This window comes from Artemia sp. Qi Xiang Cuo, chromosome 13 (assembly GCF_049724085.1).
Source record: "Artemia sp. Qi Xiang Cuo chromosome 13, ASM4972408v1, whole genome shotgun sequence".
Lineage (NCBI taxonomy): Eukaryota > Metazoa > Arthropoda > Branchiopoda > Anostraca > Artemiidae > Artemia > Artemia sp. Qi Xiang Cuo.
In genome coordinates, this window is record NC_142806.1 from 47586470 (window position 1) to 47602731 (window position 16262).

The 16262-nt window shown below is 34.7% G+C and overlaps 1 protein-coding gene across 2 annotated transcripts in view; it reads right to left on the reverse strand.

Annotated features, from left to right (window-relative positions):
* Ogdh (oxoglutarate dehydrogenase Nc73EF) overlaps window positions 1-16262 on the reverse strand; it is a 72901-nt gene that overhangs the window by 37486 nt on the left and 19153 nt on the right. For both annotated transcript variants that reach the window (XM_089099376.1, XM_089099375.1), the window contains one exon: window positions 867-1101. In XM_089099376.1, the coding sequence (XP_088955502.1) occupies window positions 867-1101 (235 nt within the window). The remainder of the gene's footprint in view (window positions 1-866; window positions 1102-16262) is intronic.

The following is a 16262-nucleotide window of genomic DNA, read 5'->3' on the forward strand; positions in this document are numbered from 1 at the left end:
CGGACAAAGAATGACAGATTACCAAAGATTGTTCTTTTTGGCCATCCAACTGGGGCAAAACGAAAAGCAGGTCGCTCCTGAATATGATGGAAAGAGGTAACAAGAAAGGATTCAAGGGAAACTAGAACTACATGGGAGGCGAAAGCTTTGAAAATATAAGACTGAAGGAGGAGCACGCACAGCTCTGATGGCCTCAGGTGGCTTGGTATTGCAGCGAGTTGTTAGTATTGGTATTATAGCATTGTTATACTATAATATACTATATATTGTAGTAGCAAAAATCACATTTTTACTCACGGACAAAGCTTACAAATAAATTGATGCAAAATCTGGAGGATGTTCTTTTTATGTTCACCTCGAAAACAGAATGCACATATCGATAGCAATGGAAAGTCTAAGGGCTTTATGAAACTGGGATAGAGCTTTCAACACAGTTGCTATACCCAGCTGGACATTTGTATGTAAATACACGTATGCATTTTTAACGATTAATTTTTTTCCTATTCATAATGGGAGATGAAGTTTGCATAAATTTCTTAAGCCTGAAACACATTTTCACAAATTATGGATTTGGTGTCTCAGCCAACAGACAAACAAAAAAATGAATAAAAACAAAAAATCTCGACAAGAAAACCTACAAAAATATAGTATAAAATAAGAAATGTAAAAAAATAAGAAGAAGAAAAACAACTATCAAGAAACTGCTATAAGCTACTACCATTCTGAACTTAGAAGTACGTATAGCTCTATGTTCAGAGGTTTCAAAAATAGTTCGAGCTTCACCCGGAAAAAAAATTTAGCAAAGCTGTAGATAAAGCCACTGCATATAAGCTGCAATTAAAATTATGGTAAACAAATCCACTTACATCATCTGCCGCGTCAAGACCAGCAAACTGACAGAATATTTGTTCCAATGGTTTACGACAAACGTTGGCTAAAACGTTGAGACGTCCTCTATGCGGCATGCCCATAATAATAGACTCAACTCCAAGTTCACTACTTTTATCAATTACTGTCTTCATAGCAGGTATAAGCATTTCACAGCCTTCTAAGCCAAATCTCTTTTCGGATGTCCATTTTTTGGCCAAGAATGCCTCGAATCTGAAAGACGAAGGTTATTTTAAATAGTTATTTCGCTGAACCTCACTATTACTTATTTATTCACAAGGTTTAGGCTCGAGCCAGGCTAGACATACCCGTTGAAAAAAAATAGACAAACGGGATTTATAATAGATCCGCGTTCTGATTTCGTAACACCTGCGCTACACAAGCGAAACAATAAGATGACCAGAACTTAGTGCTAAATCCTACACCAGCCTTAATTTCTTCCCAAGTACATTCTACTAATATTTGCAATTGCATTTTTTTTTTAAATACAGCATACAGATTGATAATCTGTTGCTTCCATCCTTTTTAACTTTAAAAAAATACCTAATTTAAATCTTTTATTTAATGAAACCATCATAAAAATTAAGCTTAAAAAATTAACCAAACTACAGACAGGATGAATCACTCAAACTAACCAATTTAAACTTTTTATTAATAATTGGGTGTAATAAGGGGTGTTAAGTTCTCATGGCTCTTAACTGAAAAACAAACAAACAAATAAACACGCATCCGTGATCTTTCTTCTGGCAAAAAATACCAAATTCCACATTTTGCAGATAGGAGCATCAAGACAAGACAAGATCTTTTATTGACAAAAATACATGATAAATAAATTTCTAAGCTGGTCGACAGAAAGCAGTGCTCGATGTGTCGGCCATAAAAAAATATAATAAAATGCCGAAATAACAAATACAAGATATCAATAATAATAATAATAAAAAAAAAAAAAAAAAAAGAAAAAAAAAAAAAAAAAAAAAAAAAACATACAAGGTAGGAAAAAACAGAGGAGACCATACCAGGGCGAGAACACCACAATACAATTCATGCTAATATCTATTATTCAGCAATCCCAGCATCCAGACAAAGAACCATTTTTGAAATATGTTTTTTCAAAGAAAATCGGCTCTTGAAACTTGGGAACATTTCTACTAAATTAAGTTTATTTACAATATGAGGAATCTGGTATCTGATTAAGAATCTAGCTCTTTCTGATTCAATTGGAGGAAGGCGAAACTTTTTGGAGCGGACGCGGTGGGCGGGAGATAGGGGAGTCTCAATTATACCTAAACCATGGAAATAATTTGTTGAAGATTGGATATTATAATACCACAATGCTGTATGCAGGTCTTTCAGTTGTTTGAGATTAAGTATATTGAAAAAAAAACATATAAAGTTTGGGTTTCCGAGAGAGCCTCACATAGCTTGAAACCTCTACAATAAGATACTCTGATGGTGTGATTTTCATTAAGATTCTATGACTTTCAGGGGATATTTTCCCCTTTTTTTCAAAAATTAGGCAAATTTTCTCAGGCTCGTAACTTTTGATGGGTTTACTGTTTACTGTTTATTTGATTAATTCAACATAACAAAAAACATATACCCCCAACAGAGATGGGTAAAACTAAACTTGATGAAACTTATATATTTAAAATCAGCATAAAAAATTCGATTCTTTTGATGCATCTATTGGTATTAAAATACCGTTTTTTTAGAGTTTCGGTTACAATTGAGACGAGTCGCTCTTACTATACAGTTCGTTACCACGAACTGTTTGATAACCAAAAACCAAAAAATAAAAATTTTTACAACAGGTCTAAATTTAGAGTTATACTAATACACTGCAAGTAGATAAACATTAATTGTACTTAAAATTTGTTTTTGATCAGGAGTGTGATAATACAGTAAGACTATTCAGCAGAGGGAACAAAAGAAGTGTCTTTTTTTTGCAATTAATTAAAAAAAACTTTCAGAAAAATAAGTTTTTCAAAGAAAAGTAAAGGCCATTTTAAACTTAAGCTCAATAGATACAAATACCTTTTAAAATTATAACTAAAAACGACCAGAAATTACTATTAAAGAATAAATGAAACCCAAAACGAACAGATATTAAATAAGCAATCATTACAAAAACATAGAAGTAATAATATAAATGAATAAATAGATCTTAAAGCGAGTAATGCTTAGATTGAATATGAACATCAAGCTTAAAATGAAAAAAAATATTTTCCTGTTGAAGTATAAATGAAATTTAAAACGAACAGAAATTAAATAAAGAATCAATGAAAACAAACATACAATAGATATTAATGTAAATTAATAAATAAATCTTAAAACGAGTAAAACTTAAATTGAATATGCAAATCAAGCTTGAAACGAACAAAAATTACTACAAACAAGAGTTTGGGTATCACCTCCTTCTCTCACTGTAAAAGTCTAAAGCCTACTGCGTCATTGACGCTTTACTGAAAACTATATGCGTCTTGAAGAGTATTGGAAAGTATAAACAACATCAAATTGAATATTTGATGAGTGATGATATCAATTTTTGAAAGATCCATCAGTTAAAGAATTTATCTCACTGTAATTGTATTTTATTTTCAATACTGTAAGAACTGGAAAAGAAAATATTTGTAATATAATCCGTTTTCAGTTAAGCGCCAATGACGCAGTAGGCTTTTGGTTTTTATTTACAGTTAGGAAAGGAGGCAGTATCCAAAAACTTGTCTGTAGGGAAACTATATTCGTCTTAATAACTTTAAAAAGAGCTAATAAATTAAACTGAATATTTGATGTATAATGATATTAATTGCTGAAAGCTCATCAGTTCAAAATTTTACTATAATTTTAATATTTATTTTCAATATTAAGTACAAAAGAAAATATTTGTCATAAAATTGGTTTTCAGTAAAGCGCCAATGACGCAGTAGGTTAAAGACTTTTACAGTGAGAGAAGGAGGTCATACTCAAACTCTTATTTGTAGTGATTTTTGTTTGTTTCAATCTTGATTTGCATATTTAATTTAAGTTTCACTCTTTTTAAGATTTATTTATTCATTTATATAAATATATGTTGAAAGTTAGTTTGCATTTATTGTTTATTTAATTTCTGTTCGTTTTGGGTTTCATTTATCCTTTAATAGTAATTTCTGGTCGTTTTGAGTTTGAATTTTAAAAGGTATTTGTATCTGCTGAGCTTAAGTTTAAAATGGCTTTTACTTTTCTTAGACAAACCTATTTTTTGGAAATTTTTTTTAATTATTTTTGTTTGTTTTTTATTGTAAAAAGTTTCAAATTTTTAAAAATTCTTTATTTCAAAATCAAACTTTAAAAAAAATAAAACGTTAATCAAAGTATCAAAACTGGTATCAAAGTAACAATATAAAAGTGAAAAAATGGGTTTGTGTCAACCTCAGAGTTTTTATCATCTGATGTTTGAACTATTTTTAACAAAATGGCTATCTCAAAATTTTTATCAGATGGGTTTCGGGAAAAAGGGCGTGGGGGGACTAGATTAAGTTTCGGTCTCTTTTGACTCTTTAAAAGTGAACTAGAACTCTCTATTTTCAATCAAATGAGCCCTCTCTGAAGTTTATACGAGTATCCCTTATAAGAACCATATCCCCAGAGTATAACTTACAACGCCTATCCCTGGGCCCTGGGGGTTGTGTCGACCCTGGAGTTTTAATATCTGATGGTTGAACTATTTTTAACAAAATGGTCACCTGAAATTTTTATCGGATGGGTTTATCCATCCGATACGCCCAAAGGCGTTGAGGACGGGAGGGGCTAGTAACCCTCTGATCTTTTTCACTCTGAGAAAATGAACTACAACTTTTAATTTCCATTCAAAGGAACCCTATCTGAAGTTTATACGAGCATACCTTCCATATACGAGCATACCTTCCATAAGAACCATATATGCCCCCAGACCAATACTTACAACGCCTTCCCCGGCCCTGGGGGGGGAGGGCGGGGGGTTGTGTGGACACATAAGTTTTTCTTATCCGTTCTTTGAACTTTTTTTTAATGAAATGACCATGCGTAAAGGTGTTTTTGTTATATGATCTTTCAACTATTTTTAACAAAATGACTACCTCAAATTTTTTATCAGATGTATTTGGGGAAAAAGGGCTTGGGGCGCCAGTTGACCTCCGATCACTTTTGACTCTTAAAAAGGGTACTAGAACTCTCAATTTCAAATCGAATGAGCCCCCTTTGAAGTTTATACGACGACCCCTTCTATTTGAAGTGCCGCTGGGAAAAAAATAAATGGAGTGTGGGGGGAGGCTAGCTACCCTCTAATCCCTTTTGACTCTTAAAAAGTGAATTAAAACTTTCAATTCCAAATCAAATGAGCCCTCTAGGAATTTTATACGAGCATCCCTTCCATAACAACCATATATGCCCCCAGGGCATAACTTACAACGCCTACCCCCGGGCGCTGGGGGGCTGTGTCGACACCGGAGTTTTTGTTATCAGAACTTTGAACTATTTTTAACAAAATGTCTATATATCTCTCAAAGTTTTTATCTTATGCATTTAGGGCGTGGAGGAGAGGGGGACTAGTTGCCCTCCGATCTCTTTTGACTCTTAAAAAGTGAACAAGAACTTTCAATTGCAAATCAAATGAGCCCTCTCCGAAGTTTATACGAACAGCCCTTCCATAAGAACTATATATGCTCCTAGAGCATTACTCATAACGCCTGCCTCCGGGCCCTGGCGGGTTCCGTCGACACAGGAATTTTTCTTATCTGACCTTTGAACTATATTTAATGAAAGGGCTATCATAAAAATTTTATCAGATAGGTTTGGGGAAAAAGGGGTGTGTGAGTGGGGGGGGGGGCGAGTTGCCCTCGGATATCTTTTGACTCTTAAAAATTTAACTAGAAATTTCAATTTCCAATCAAATGAGCCCCTTCTGAAGTTTATACGAGCATCCCTTTCATAAGAACCATAAACGCCCCCAGGACAACACTTACAACGCCTATCCCCCGGGCTCTGGGGGGTGTTTTTGTTATCGAATATTTGAACAATTTCCAAAACACTGGCTATCTCAAAATTTGTAGGGGACGAGTTTGGGGAAAAAGAGCGTGGGGGAGGGGGGAGGGCTAGTTTAACTCTCTTGACTCTTAAAAAGTGAACTAGAACTTTCAATTTCCAATCAAATGAGCCTTCTGTAAAGTTTATACGAGGATCTCTTTCATAGGAAATATGCAATCCCTCATAGCATAACTTAGAATGCTTGCCTCTGTGCCCCGGGAGGTTGTATTGACACTGAATTTTCTCTTATCCGACCTTTGAACAATTTTTAACAAGATGTATCTCAAAATTTTCATCAGATGGGTTGGGGGACTAGCTGCCCTCGGATCTCTTTTGACTATTAAAAAGTGAGCTCGAACTTTCAATATCCAATCAAATGAGCCCTCTCTGAAGTTTATACGAGTATCCCTTTCATACGAACAATATATGCCCCAGGGCATAACTTACAACACCTGCCCCCGGGCCCTGGGGAGTTGTAACGACACCTGAACTTTCGTTATCTAACTTTTGAGAAATTTTTAACTTAATACCTATCTCAAAATGTTTATTGGATGCATTTGGGGAAAAATGGGCTTGGGGGAGCTAGTTGCCCTCCAATCTCTTTTGACACGAAAAAACTTAACTAGAACTTTCAATTTCCAATCAAATGAGCCATCTCTGAATTTTTTACGAACATCTCTTCAATAAGAACCATATATTCCTCAACAGCATTACTATAGATACTTCCCCTTTGACCCTGGAGGGCAGTGTTTACCACGGATATTTCGTGATGTGATCTTTCAACCATTTTAAGGAATAGCTAATTCAAAGATTTTATTGAATGAGCTCCAGGAAGCAAGGGCGTGGAGGGGGGGGGGGGCACGAGGCCAACTAGAATCTTTTTAATCTTAAAAAATGAAATATAAATTTCCAATCAAATGAGCCCTCTTTGAAGTTAATACGAGCATCCCTTCCATAAGACACATATATGCCTCCAGAGGCACAACGTAAAAAGCCTGCCCCCGGACCCTGGGGGATTTCGTCGAAACCGGAATTTTTTTTATAACATCTTTGGACTATTTAAGAAAAAATGGCTACCTTAATATTTGTATTTGATGCATTTCGGGAAAAAGGGTTTGGGGGGGGGGGGAGGGAGCTGGTTATCCTCCAATATCTTTTGGCGTTTAAAAAGTGAATTGGAACTTTCGATTTCCATTCAAATGAGCTCTCTAAAGTTTATACGAACATCCCTTCCATAAGAACCATACATGCCCCCAGGGCATAACTTATAATCCTTGCCCCTGAAGACTGTGGGGGTGTCCTACTCAAACATATAATTTCCAGAGCTTTCAACTACGTTGAACAAAATGGCTATAACAAAACTTTGATTGGCTGTATTTGGGGAATTGGTGAGTGCGGAAGGGGTGTGAGTCGCCTTAGAATCACTTTTGACTATTAAGAAGGGAACTAGACATTTAAATTTCCAATCGAATGAGCCCTTTCTGAAGTTTCTACGACAACATTGTCTGTACAAAACCTTATATACCCCAATGGCATAACTTACAACCCTTGCCCTGAGGGCTGTCGGGGAGTCGTCATCCACAAAGACCTAATTTGCAGTATTTTAAACTACGTTTAATAAAATGACTATCTCAAAATTTTGACTGGATGTGTTTGGGGAAAAGGTGGGCGTGGGGGGGGGGGGCTAGTTGCCCTCAAATCACTTTTGACTATTAAAAAGGGCACTAGCCCTTTGAATTTACAATCGAATGAGCCTTTTTTGAAGTTTCTACGACAACGCCTTTTATAAAAACCTTATATGCCCCCAGAGCATAACTTAAAACCCTTGCCCTGATGGTTGTGGGGGATTGTCCTTCTCAAAAACATATGTTCTATCTGGAAATCAACTACGCTGAACAAAATAGCTATCTTAAAATATTGATTGGATGTGTTTGGGGGAATGATGGGCCTGGGGGGGGGGCTAGTTGCCCTCAAATCACTTTCAACTATTAAAAAGGCACTAGCCCTTTAAATTTTTAATCGAATGAGCCTATTTTGAAGTTTCTACGACAACGCCTTCTATAAAAACCTTATATGTCCCCAGGGCATAACTTAAAACCGTTGCCCTAAGGGTTGTAGGGGAGTATCCTCCTCAAAAAAATATTTTATATCTAGAAATCGACTACGCTGAACAAAATGGTTATCTCAAAATTTTTGTTGGATGTCTTTAGGGGAAGGATGGGCGTGGGGGGGCCTAGTTGCCCTTCAATCACTTTTGACTATTAAAAACGGCACTATCCCTTTGAATTTCTAATCGAATGAGCCTTTTTTGAAGTTTCTTAGACAACACCTTCTATAAAACCTTATATGCCCCCAGGGCATAACTTAAAACCCTTGCCCTGAGGGTTGTGGGGGAGTGTCCTCCTCAAAAATATATTTACTATCTTGAAATCAACTACGCTGAAGAAAATGGCTATCTAGACGTTTTGATTGGATGTATTTGAGGAAATGATGGGCGTGGGGGGGGGGGGCTAGTTGCCCTCCAATCATTTTCAACTACTTGAAAGAGCACTTAAATTCTTGAGGTCAAATCAAATAATCTCCTTTTGAAGCTGATATGAGGACCCCTTCCATATGAAGTAACTCTGGGGAAAAAAATAATAAGACATAAATAATAAAACATTGGAGCTGTATGGCCTTTACTATAGGCAACGCTACAGCTTTGCCTCTGATCAATCTATAATTCTTCAGGACATCTACTTCACCAACAATATAGGGTATAGAAGCCGAAAAACAGAAGCTCTGAGAGTTCCTGAACAAATTCTTTAAGTAAGCTGAACAATCCAAATTACACACAAACACCCCAAGACTAAAGCTATGTCAATTAGCAGATGACCAATAGGAATCCAACCTGGAGGCGAAGACATTGAACAGGTGACAGACTTTAAGTTCTTAGGAAGTATAGTAACCTCCAATGGCCACTCTAGAAAAAGAACTGCGCACCAGAACAACCCTAGCCAGTGCAGTGTTTCAGTGACTTCTACCAGTTTGGAGACCCACATCATACTCACAAAATCTGAAATTCAGCCTGGTCAAGAGCAAACTTTTGTCTGTTCTGAGTCGCTCTATAGAATGCCTAAAGCTAACTGCAGAACAGGCCAGACATCTTCCTGATTTTGAGTATAATAATTGTCGTTGCTGGGTCATAGCGACTAGCTCGAAACACCACGTCAGCACCGACAAACTCCGTACCTCCAAAGAGCCAACCAGACAATGTCTCCGCTGACAGCAGGAAGGCACCCGTCACCGAGAAAGACCAAAGAGAGCGCTCTGTAGGGCGTACTAATGTGACGGAAGAGCCCTCCAGACGAGCCTCATTCCAGAGCAGGGGGATAACTGCGTAGCAGCTCACACGAGAGGTCATTGGAGGCTATACACATGTCAATTTGACATCAGTTCATTCAATGCACCCGGAGTACTAACATCCCTGTGCGAGCGCTGTGTAAAATTTGCTGTGAAATATCTTGGGCGTTCGTTTATCGATCTATTTGAAAATTATAAACATTATTGGATAGAGAACAATACAAAAGATCAAACAGTTCGTGATAAAAAATCAGATTTTAATTCTGATTTCAAATATATAAGTTTCCTCAAGTTTAGTCTTACCCATCAAAAGTTACGCACCTGAGAAAATGTGGCTGATTTTCGAAAAAAGGGGGAAAACCCCCCTAAAAGTTATATAACCTTAATGAAAATCACACCATCATATTCAGCGTATCAGAGAACCCTACTGTAGAGGTTTCAAGCTCCTATCTACAAAAATGTGGAATTTTTCATTTTTTTCAAGAAGAAAGATCACGGATGCGTGTTTATTTGTTTTTTTTTCTTTTCCCCAGGGGTTATTGTATTAACCCAGTGGTCCTAGAATATCGTAGGAAGGCTCATTGGAACAAAAATTAAAAGTTCTAGTGCCCTTTTTAAGTGACAAAAAAAATGGAGGGCAACTAGGCCCCCTCCCACGCTCATTTTTTTCTCATTCACCCAATTAAAATTTTGAGATAGCCATTTTGTTCAGTATAGTCGAGATTCTAATAAATATATCCTTTAGGATGACTTAATCCCCCACAGTTCCCAGGGGAAGGGCTGCAAGTTATGAACTTTGCCCATTGCTTACATATTGCTTTGGTTATTGGGAAGTATACAGGCATTTTCAGGAAGGATTTTTTTCTGGTGGGGGGGGGGGCTGGGGGAGGGAGGTAAAATGGAGAATATTTCCGTGGAGGATGTTTCTTTGGGGTAAGAGACATTTCTATGAAGGGGGCGCCGGATTTCCAAGCATTATTTAAAAAACGATCAGAAATAAAATATAAAAAAACAAGTTTTTTCAACTGAAAGTAAGAAGCAACATTAGAACTTAAAACGAACAGAAATTATTATGCATATGAGGGGGTTCTCCCCCAAGTCCAGACCTCGCTCTTTACGCTACAGTTTTTTTTAGTGCTTTCAAAAGAGCTATATATTCTAATTAAACGGCCTTTGTGATTCAGGGGTTTGTGAATTAAATTTTTTTTTTACTTTTAACGTAAAGAGCGTGGTATTGACTAAGGGGAGAACCCCCTCATACACGTAATAACATATACGTAATAAAAAAAACAATAAAAAAAAACAAGCGATACCGTTCAATAGTAATTGAAACTTTTAAAAACGGAATTTTGATGTCAATAAATGTATCAAAAGAATGGGCTTATAATGCTGATTCTAAATATATAAATTTTATTAAGTTTAGTATTACTCATCAAAGGCTACGAGAGCCTGAGAAAATTTACCTGATTTTTTAAAGAGGGGGGAAACATCCCCTACAAGTGAGAGAATTTTAATGAAAATCAGACCGTCAGATTCAGAGTATCAGAAAACCCTATTACATAGGTTTCAAGCTCATATCTGCGAAAATCTGCAACTTTGTATTTTTTTGCCAGACGAAAAATATACGAATATAGAAGTTCGTTACGTAAGTTAATTTGTAAATCACGTCAGAACCAAATTTAGAGACAGCCATTTAGCAAAAGAAGAGTAAAATTTTTATGCAAATTTTGTTTACTTATTCAATGACAGTTAGCCAAAATAAAAGCTGCATTAACTAAAAAACTATCAGAAATTAAATTATAAAAAACAAGTTTTTTAAACTGAAAGTAAGGAGCAACATTAAAACTTAAAACGAACAAAAATTATTCCGTATATGAAAGGGGCCGTCCCCTCCTCAACGCCTCACTCTTTACGCTAAAGTTTGACTCTGTCTCACAACTTTATTTTTTTAAACAATAAAAAACTTTAGCGTAAAGAGCGAGGCATTGAGGAGGGGACGGCCCCTTTCATATACGGAATAACTTCTGTTCGTTTTAAGTTTTAATGTCGCTCCTTACTTTCAGTTTAAAAAACTTATTTTTTTTTATTTTTATTTGATAAGTTGACAGAGAAGTGCCTAGTGAATTATCTTGGGCATTCGTTTATAGATCTATTTGAAAATTATAAACATTATTGGATACCAATATGGTAAAGAAAAGTGAAAATCGATCAAGACAAAGCGATTTGGACGAGTCTAGAGTATCCACGGAATCGACTGGTAATGTTTCAAAGTTAGATAAAATCCTTGCAATAATCGAAGAAACTAAGAATGATATTTCGGAAATAAACAGGTAAATCAGTGACATTAAGTCTGGTTTAGCGTCCCTAACGTCTCGTGTTGAAGATTTAGAATTAGCAAAAGAGACCCACGAAAATGAGTTATCCAGTATCAAGCAGGAAATATCGGCACTACGTAAACAAATTGCAAAGGAACCCGGTTTTGGTGAGTTGGCTACGAGAGTCCTTGTGGTAGAAAACATGGATAGAAGAAGGAATATTATTCTATGGAACATTAAAGGTGAATCTAAGTCAAAAGCTAAGGAGCATGTTAACGCCTTACTTTCCCAACATCTTGGGATTAATACCCAATTTGAACTACTTGAGTTTACGGATTGATTTATCAAAATCCAGCTCCAGGAAGATAAGGACAAATTCTGTATCCTTCAGGGAAACAAGAAATTGCGTGAAAACCCGGTCAGAAGAGAAGCCAGAAGTTAATCTCCCTATGTCTATATAACAGATGATGTGACAAAAGGTGTTCGTGACATTCGTAATTCCCTGAAAATCAAACAGAAAGAATTGAGAGAAAAGGGAATCAGTGCTTGGATCCCCCCATTCGTCCCACCTGTATTATGCTTTATTGAGAATGAGCAAAAAGTGAATCATAAGTGGTATAATGTCGTGTAAGTCAGATGCATAAAAAATGTATCGGAAGTAGATTAAAGAGGTTATTTAGTACGTTTGAGTGGATTTATGATTGCAGTTAGTTTGTGATTTAGCTCAGGTATCTGTGATTAAGTTGCGTTCGCCTTCGGGTGATGATAAAGATAATGGTCAAAGTGAGTATGATGTCAAGTAGTGTTTATGTATTATTTTTTTGTTCTTATTTTTTATTTTCGAAATTTTGTTGCCTTTTATTTTTTCTTTCTTCTTTTTTTTTTATTTTATTTATATCGGCTCACGGAGATGGGATGCGAATTTTTTTTTGAGTTTGGATTATGGATGAGTTAAGTTTTGTAGAAATCCCTGCTGGAGGAACTGGTAGGCTGGAGGAACTGGAAAAAAATCCTCTTGATATTAATAATTTTTTTCATATATTTTCGTCACAATATCAAGATTTGCCAGATCATTATAATGCACCTAAAAATAAATATTTATTTGTTCATGATCTTCCACCTTTAAATAATCAATTTAAACGACTGTCATTTTGGAATTGTAGAGGATTAAATATCAGCTTAAATTTTTTGCATGATTTTCTTTAAGGGTCGTCAACAGATGTGTTAGGAATTTGTGAAACATTTCTTGATAAAAATAATACATTTCAACATTATGAAAATTATAAGTTTTTTCATGCTAGTCGAAAACAGAATAAGAGAGGAGGAGCTGGTATTTTTATACGAGATGTTTTTGCATCTTCTTTACGTAATGAATTTATGGTTTGGAATGTTGAGATGCTATTTGAGAGTTGTGTAGCAGAAGTGAATAATGGAATAAATGTCTTTTGGGTAATTATAGTATATCGGCCACCATTGTCTAGTATTCACGAGTTTTTAAGACAATATGAGTCATTGTTAGATGCCCTCACCCAACAACACAATCCGTTTTATGTAATGGGGGATTTTAATATTGATTTAATGCGACATAGTGTTTTGACATCAAATAAGGGATTAGAATTTCTGAATATTTCATTTTTACATGGTTTGTCACCTACTTGTTTACTACCATCAAGAATCTGTGATAACCATGCAACTCTTATTGATAACATTTTTACATCTGAAAATTGCCTTGATACCCATATTATTTTGAATGATACATCTCATGATTGTGTTGTTGTTTCTGACTTCTCTGGATCAGGAGTGGAACGTGAAAAGAGACCAAATAAAAGTTATAAAATGATAATTAACCAGAAAAAGATAGATGAGATGAAAGTAAAAATAGGAGATATAGATTGGAATGATGTCGTAAATGTTGAAGACCTGAATGAGTCAATTGCGTTATTTAATAGTAAATTTAAACGAATATTTGAGCAAGTATGTACTATGGTATTAAAAAACAGTAAGGATTTACCTCGTAAGCCTTGGGTTACTGAAAACCTGTTAAAGAGTATAAAAGAAAAAAATAGATTTCTTAAAGATAAGATACAGTACCCAAATTAAATTGATATTGAAAAATTTAAAAAATTGAAAAATTGTTTAAATATTATCATCAAGAGAATTATGATAGAGGTATCATCAAATTATTTTTGTAAATTTGATTCATCTTTGAAGTTATGGACAATAATAAATGAAAAAATAAATAATACTAACATAAGAAACATTCCGTCCCAGAGAACAATTTAGGAATAAGTTAAGATACGCGATGAGAGAGGGATGGCGGAAGCATTTGCTGACCATTTTAGAAAAGTTGGACATGGTCTGGTGGGTCAAATTTCTCCTGGAACATATAATCATAGAAAATATTTACCAAATAAAGTAGATAATACAATATTTATGTATTCTATCCGGGTTTCAGAGTATCAAAAAGCTGGTACCAGTTTTAACAATGGGTTTTTGACAAGGTGTAATGGTATATCAACTTTACTGTCTTAAGAATTAGCTGGTATACTTTTTCAGCCGCTTTTATATATTTTTAATTCTTGTATAAAAAATGGATTTTCCCAGTTTGTCTTAAAGTAGCTAAAATTTTACCTTTGTTTAAAAAAGGTGATAAAGATAACCCAAACAATTATAGGCCTATTACTATTTTATCACCTGTTTCTAAAGTTTTTGAAAAGATAAGAAAAAGTAGATTTATTTCATTTCTGGTAAAGAATAAGTTTTTTTCCCCTAATTAGTTTGGTTTTTTGAGTGGTAGATCAACAGAGCAAGTAGTAACTGCTCTACTTACTTCCTTGTAAGATGTTAAGGATGATAGTTATTTGCTGGTAACTATTCTTATTGACATAAAAAAGCTTATGATACAATAAGTTCGAAAATACAGGAATCTGCGAAGTAGCTCTAAATTTAATGGGATCGTATTTGTCCGAAAGAAGTTTTAAAGTCCAAAATTGTGAAGAATCATCTCATATTTTTCCGTTAGAAAATATAGGGGTACCGCAGGGATCCGTATTGGGGCCGATACTTTTTTTATATATATAAATGATCTTCCAAATTGCATGCCTTCAGGTGATGAGTTACCAATATTGTTTGCGGATGATACAGCAATTAGTTTGAGGGCGGGCAACGAGGAGGACCTACGATTGTCCCTAGAGACTGTTGCTTTGAATGTAAATTCTTGGTTTCATGATAACCGATCAATACCTGATTTAGAGAAGTCAGAATTTATGGTTTTTGGGAGAAGTTTAAGGTCAGTGAAGCGTGTGTCATTTCAAATTATTAATATTGGAGCTTCCTCCATAAAAAGAGTAGATGTATTTAGATATTTAGGTTTTTATATTGATTCAATTCTGTCGTTTAAGGCGCATATTAGTAAACTTAAAGCAGCAGTGTCCAGGAATCTTGGTTGTTTGCATAGATTAAAGTTTCGGTTTCCATACCAAATCATGAGAACTTTATATTTTTCATTAACTGAATGTTATTTCCAGTATTGTCCGAGCGTTTGGATGTTGACTTTCCGTTCACATTTACGAGGACTCCAAATTGTTCAAATAAATCAATAAGAATCCTGGACCATTTTTTAGCACACCCTAGGAGTACAGAAGATTTATCCGAAATTAAAACGCCTTTTGTATTTCTTGACATTCTTGATTTATAACAAATTTTTCATCTTAATCTGGGCATAAAATTTTTGAAAATTCAACTTAAAGATAATTTTTTCAATATTATGAAAATTTTGGTTGACAATAAACATAGTTATTTATCAAGAACTAGGATTAAGTTTCTTTTCCTGTTTGTTAAAATTGAGGGATCAAGACTAAGTTTAAGGTATCAACTTCCTCAGATTGCGAATAAATACAAGTTATTTAAATTAGTAAGTGAATCACCATCACTATACATATATAAAAATAAATTGAAAAAGATGGTCCCTTCGGCCTACAGTAGCGGGGATTGATTGTATTATTGATTTATTTATAAATTGTTAAGTAAATCCCATACCTATACCAGTGATTTCATAGTTAAGTTAAGTTTTTTTTTTTTTTTTTTCATTTGTTCTTTAAATTTATTTTAAATTTTGTTTTGTTCTTATCAATTTTTCTTTTCTTTTTGAAGCTATGTTAGCGGGAAGTGTAATTTTTTTCCTATTATTTGATAAAGGAGACATTACGAGATTCCTCTCTTCTCCTTTGTACAAAATTTATGTATATGTTTTTGTTAAATAAAGTCAAGTTCAACCACGGTGAAAATAGTTAGCTTCTACAAATGAAGTTAAAAACCTCCTGTTGGTTTCAATCAAAAACTTTTTTTTCGAAACATAGTGCCATATCTTTTTTTTTTTGGGGGGGGGGGTGACAAGGTCAAATTTTATTGCCCATTTTGAAATGGGTTTGATATCTTAGAGGGCAATGGTCATCATGATTACAATCCTGAGTGATTTATTCCAATAGTCATTACTAGGAATGATAATCTACAATTCTGTAAACTGCTGGACCTTTCCTAGATTTTCGTTTTATTAGAATTTCTTTTAATGTTGGAAAGTCAAAATCTGAATACAGAATCAGTTTAAATAGGAAAAATTGACCTTTATAGAGTTAATTTTTATTAATTTGTTTATTTAAAAACCACACAGAGTCGTAC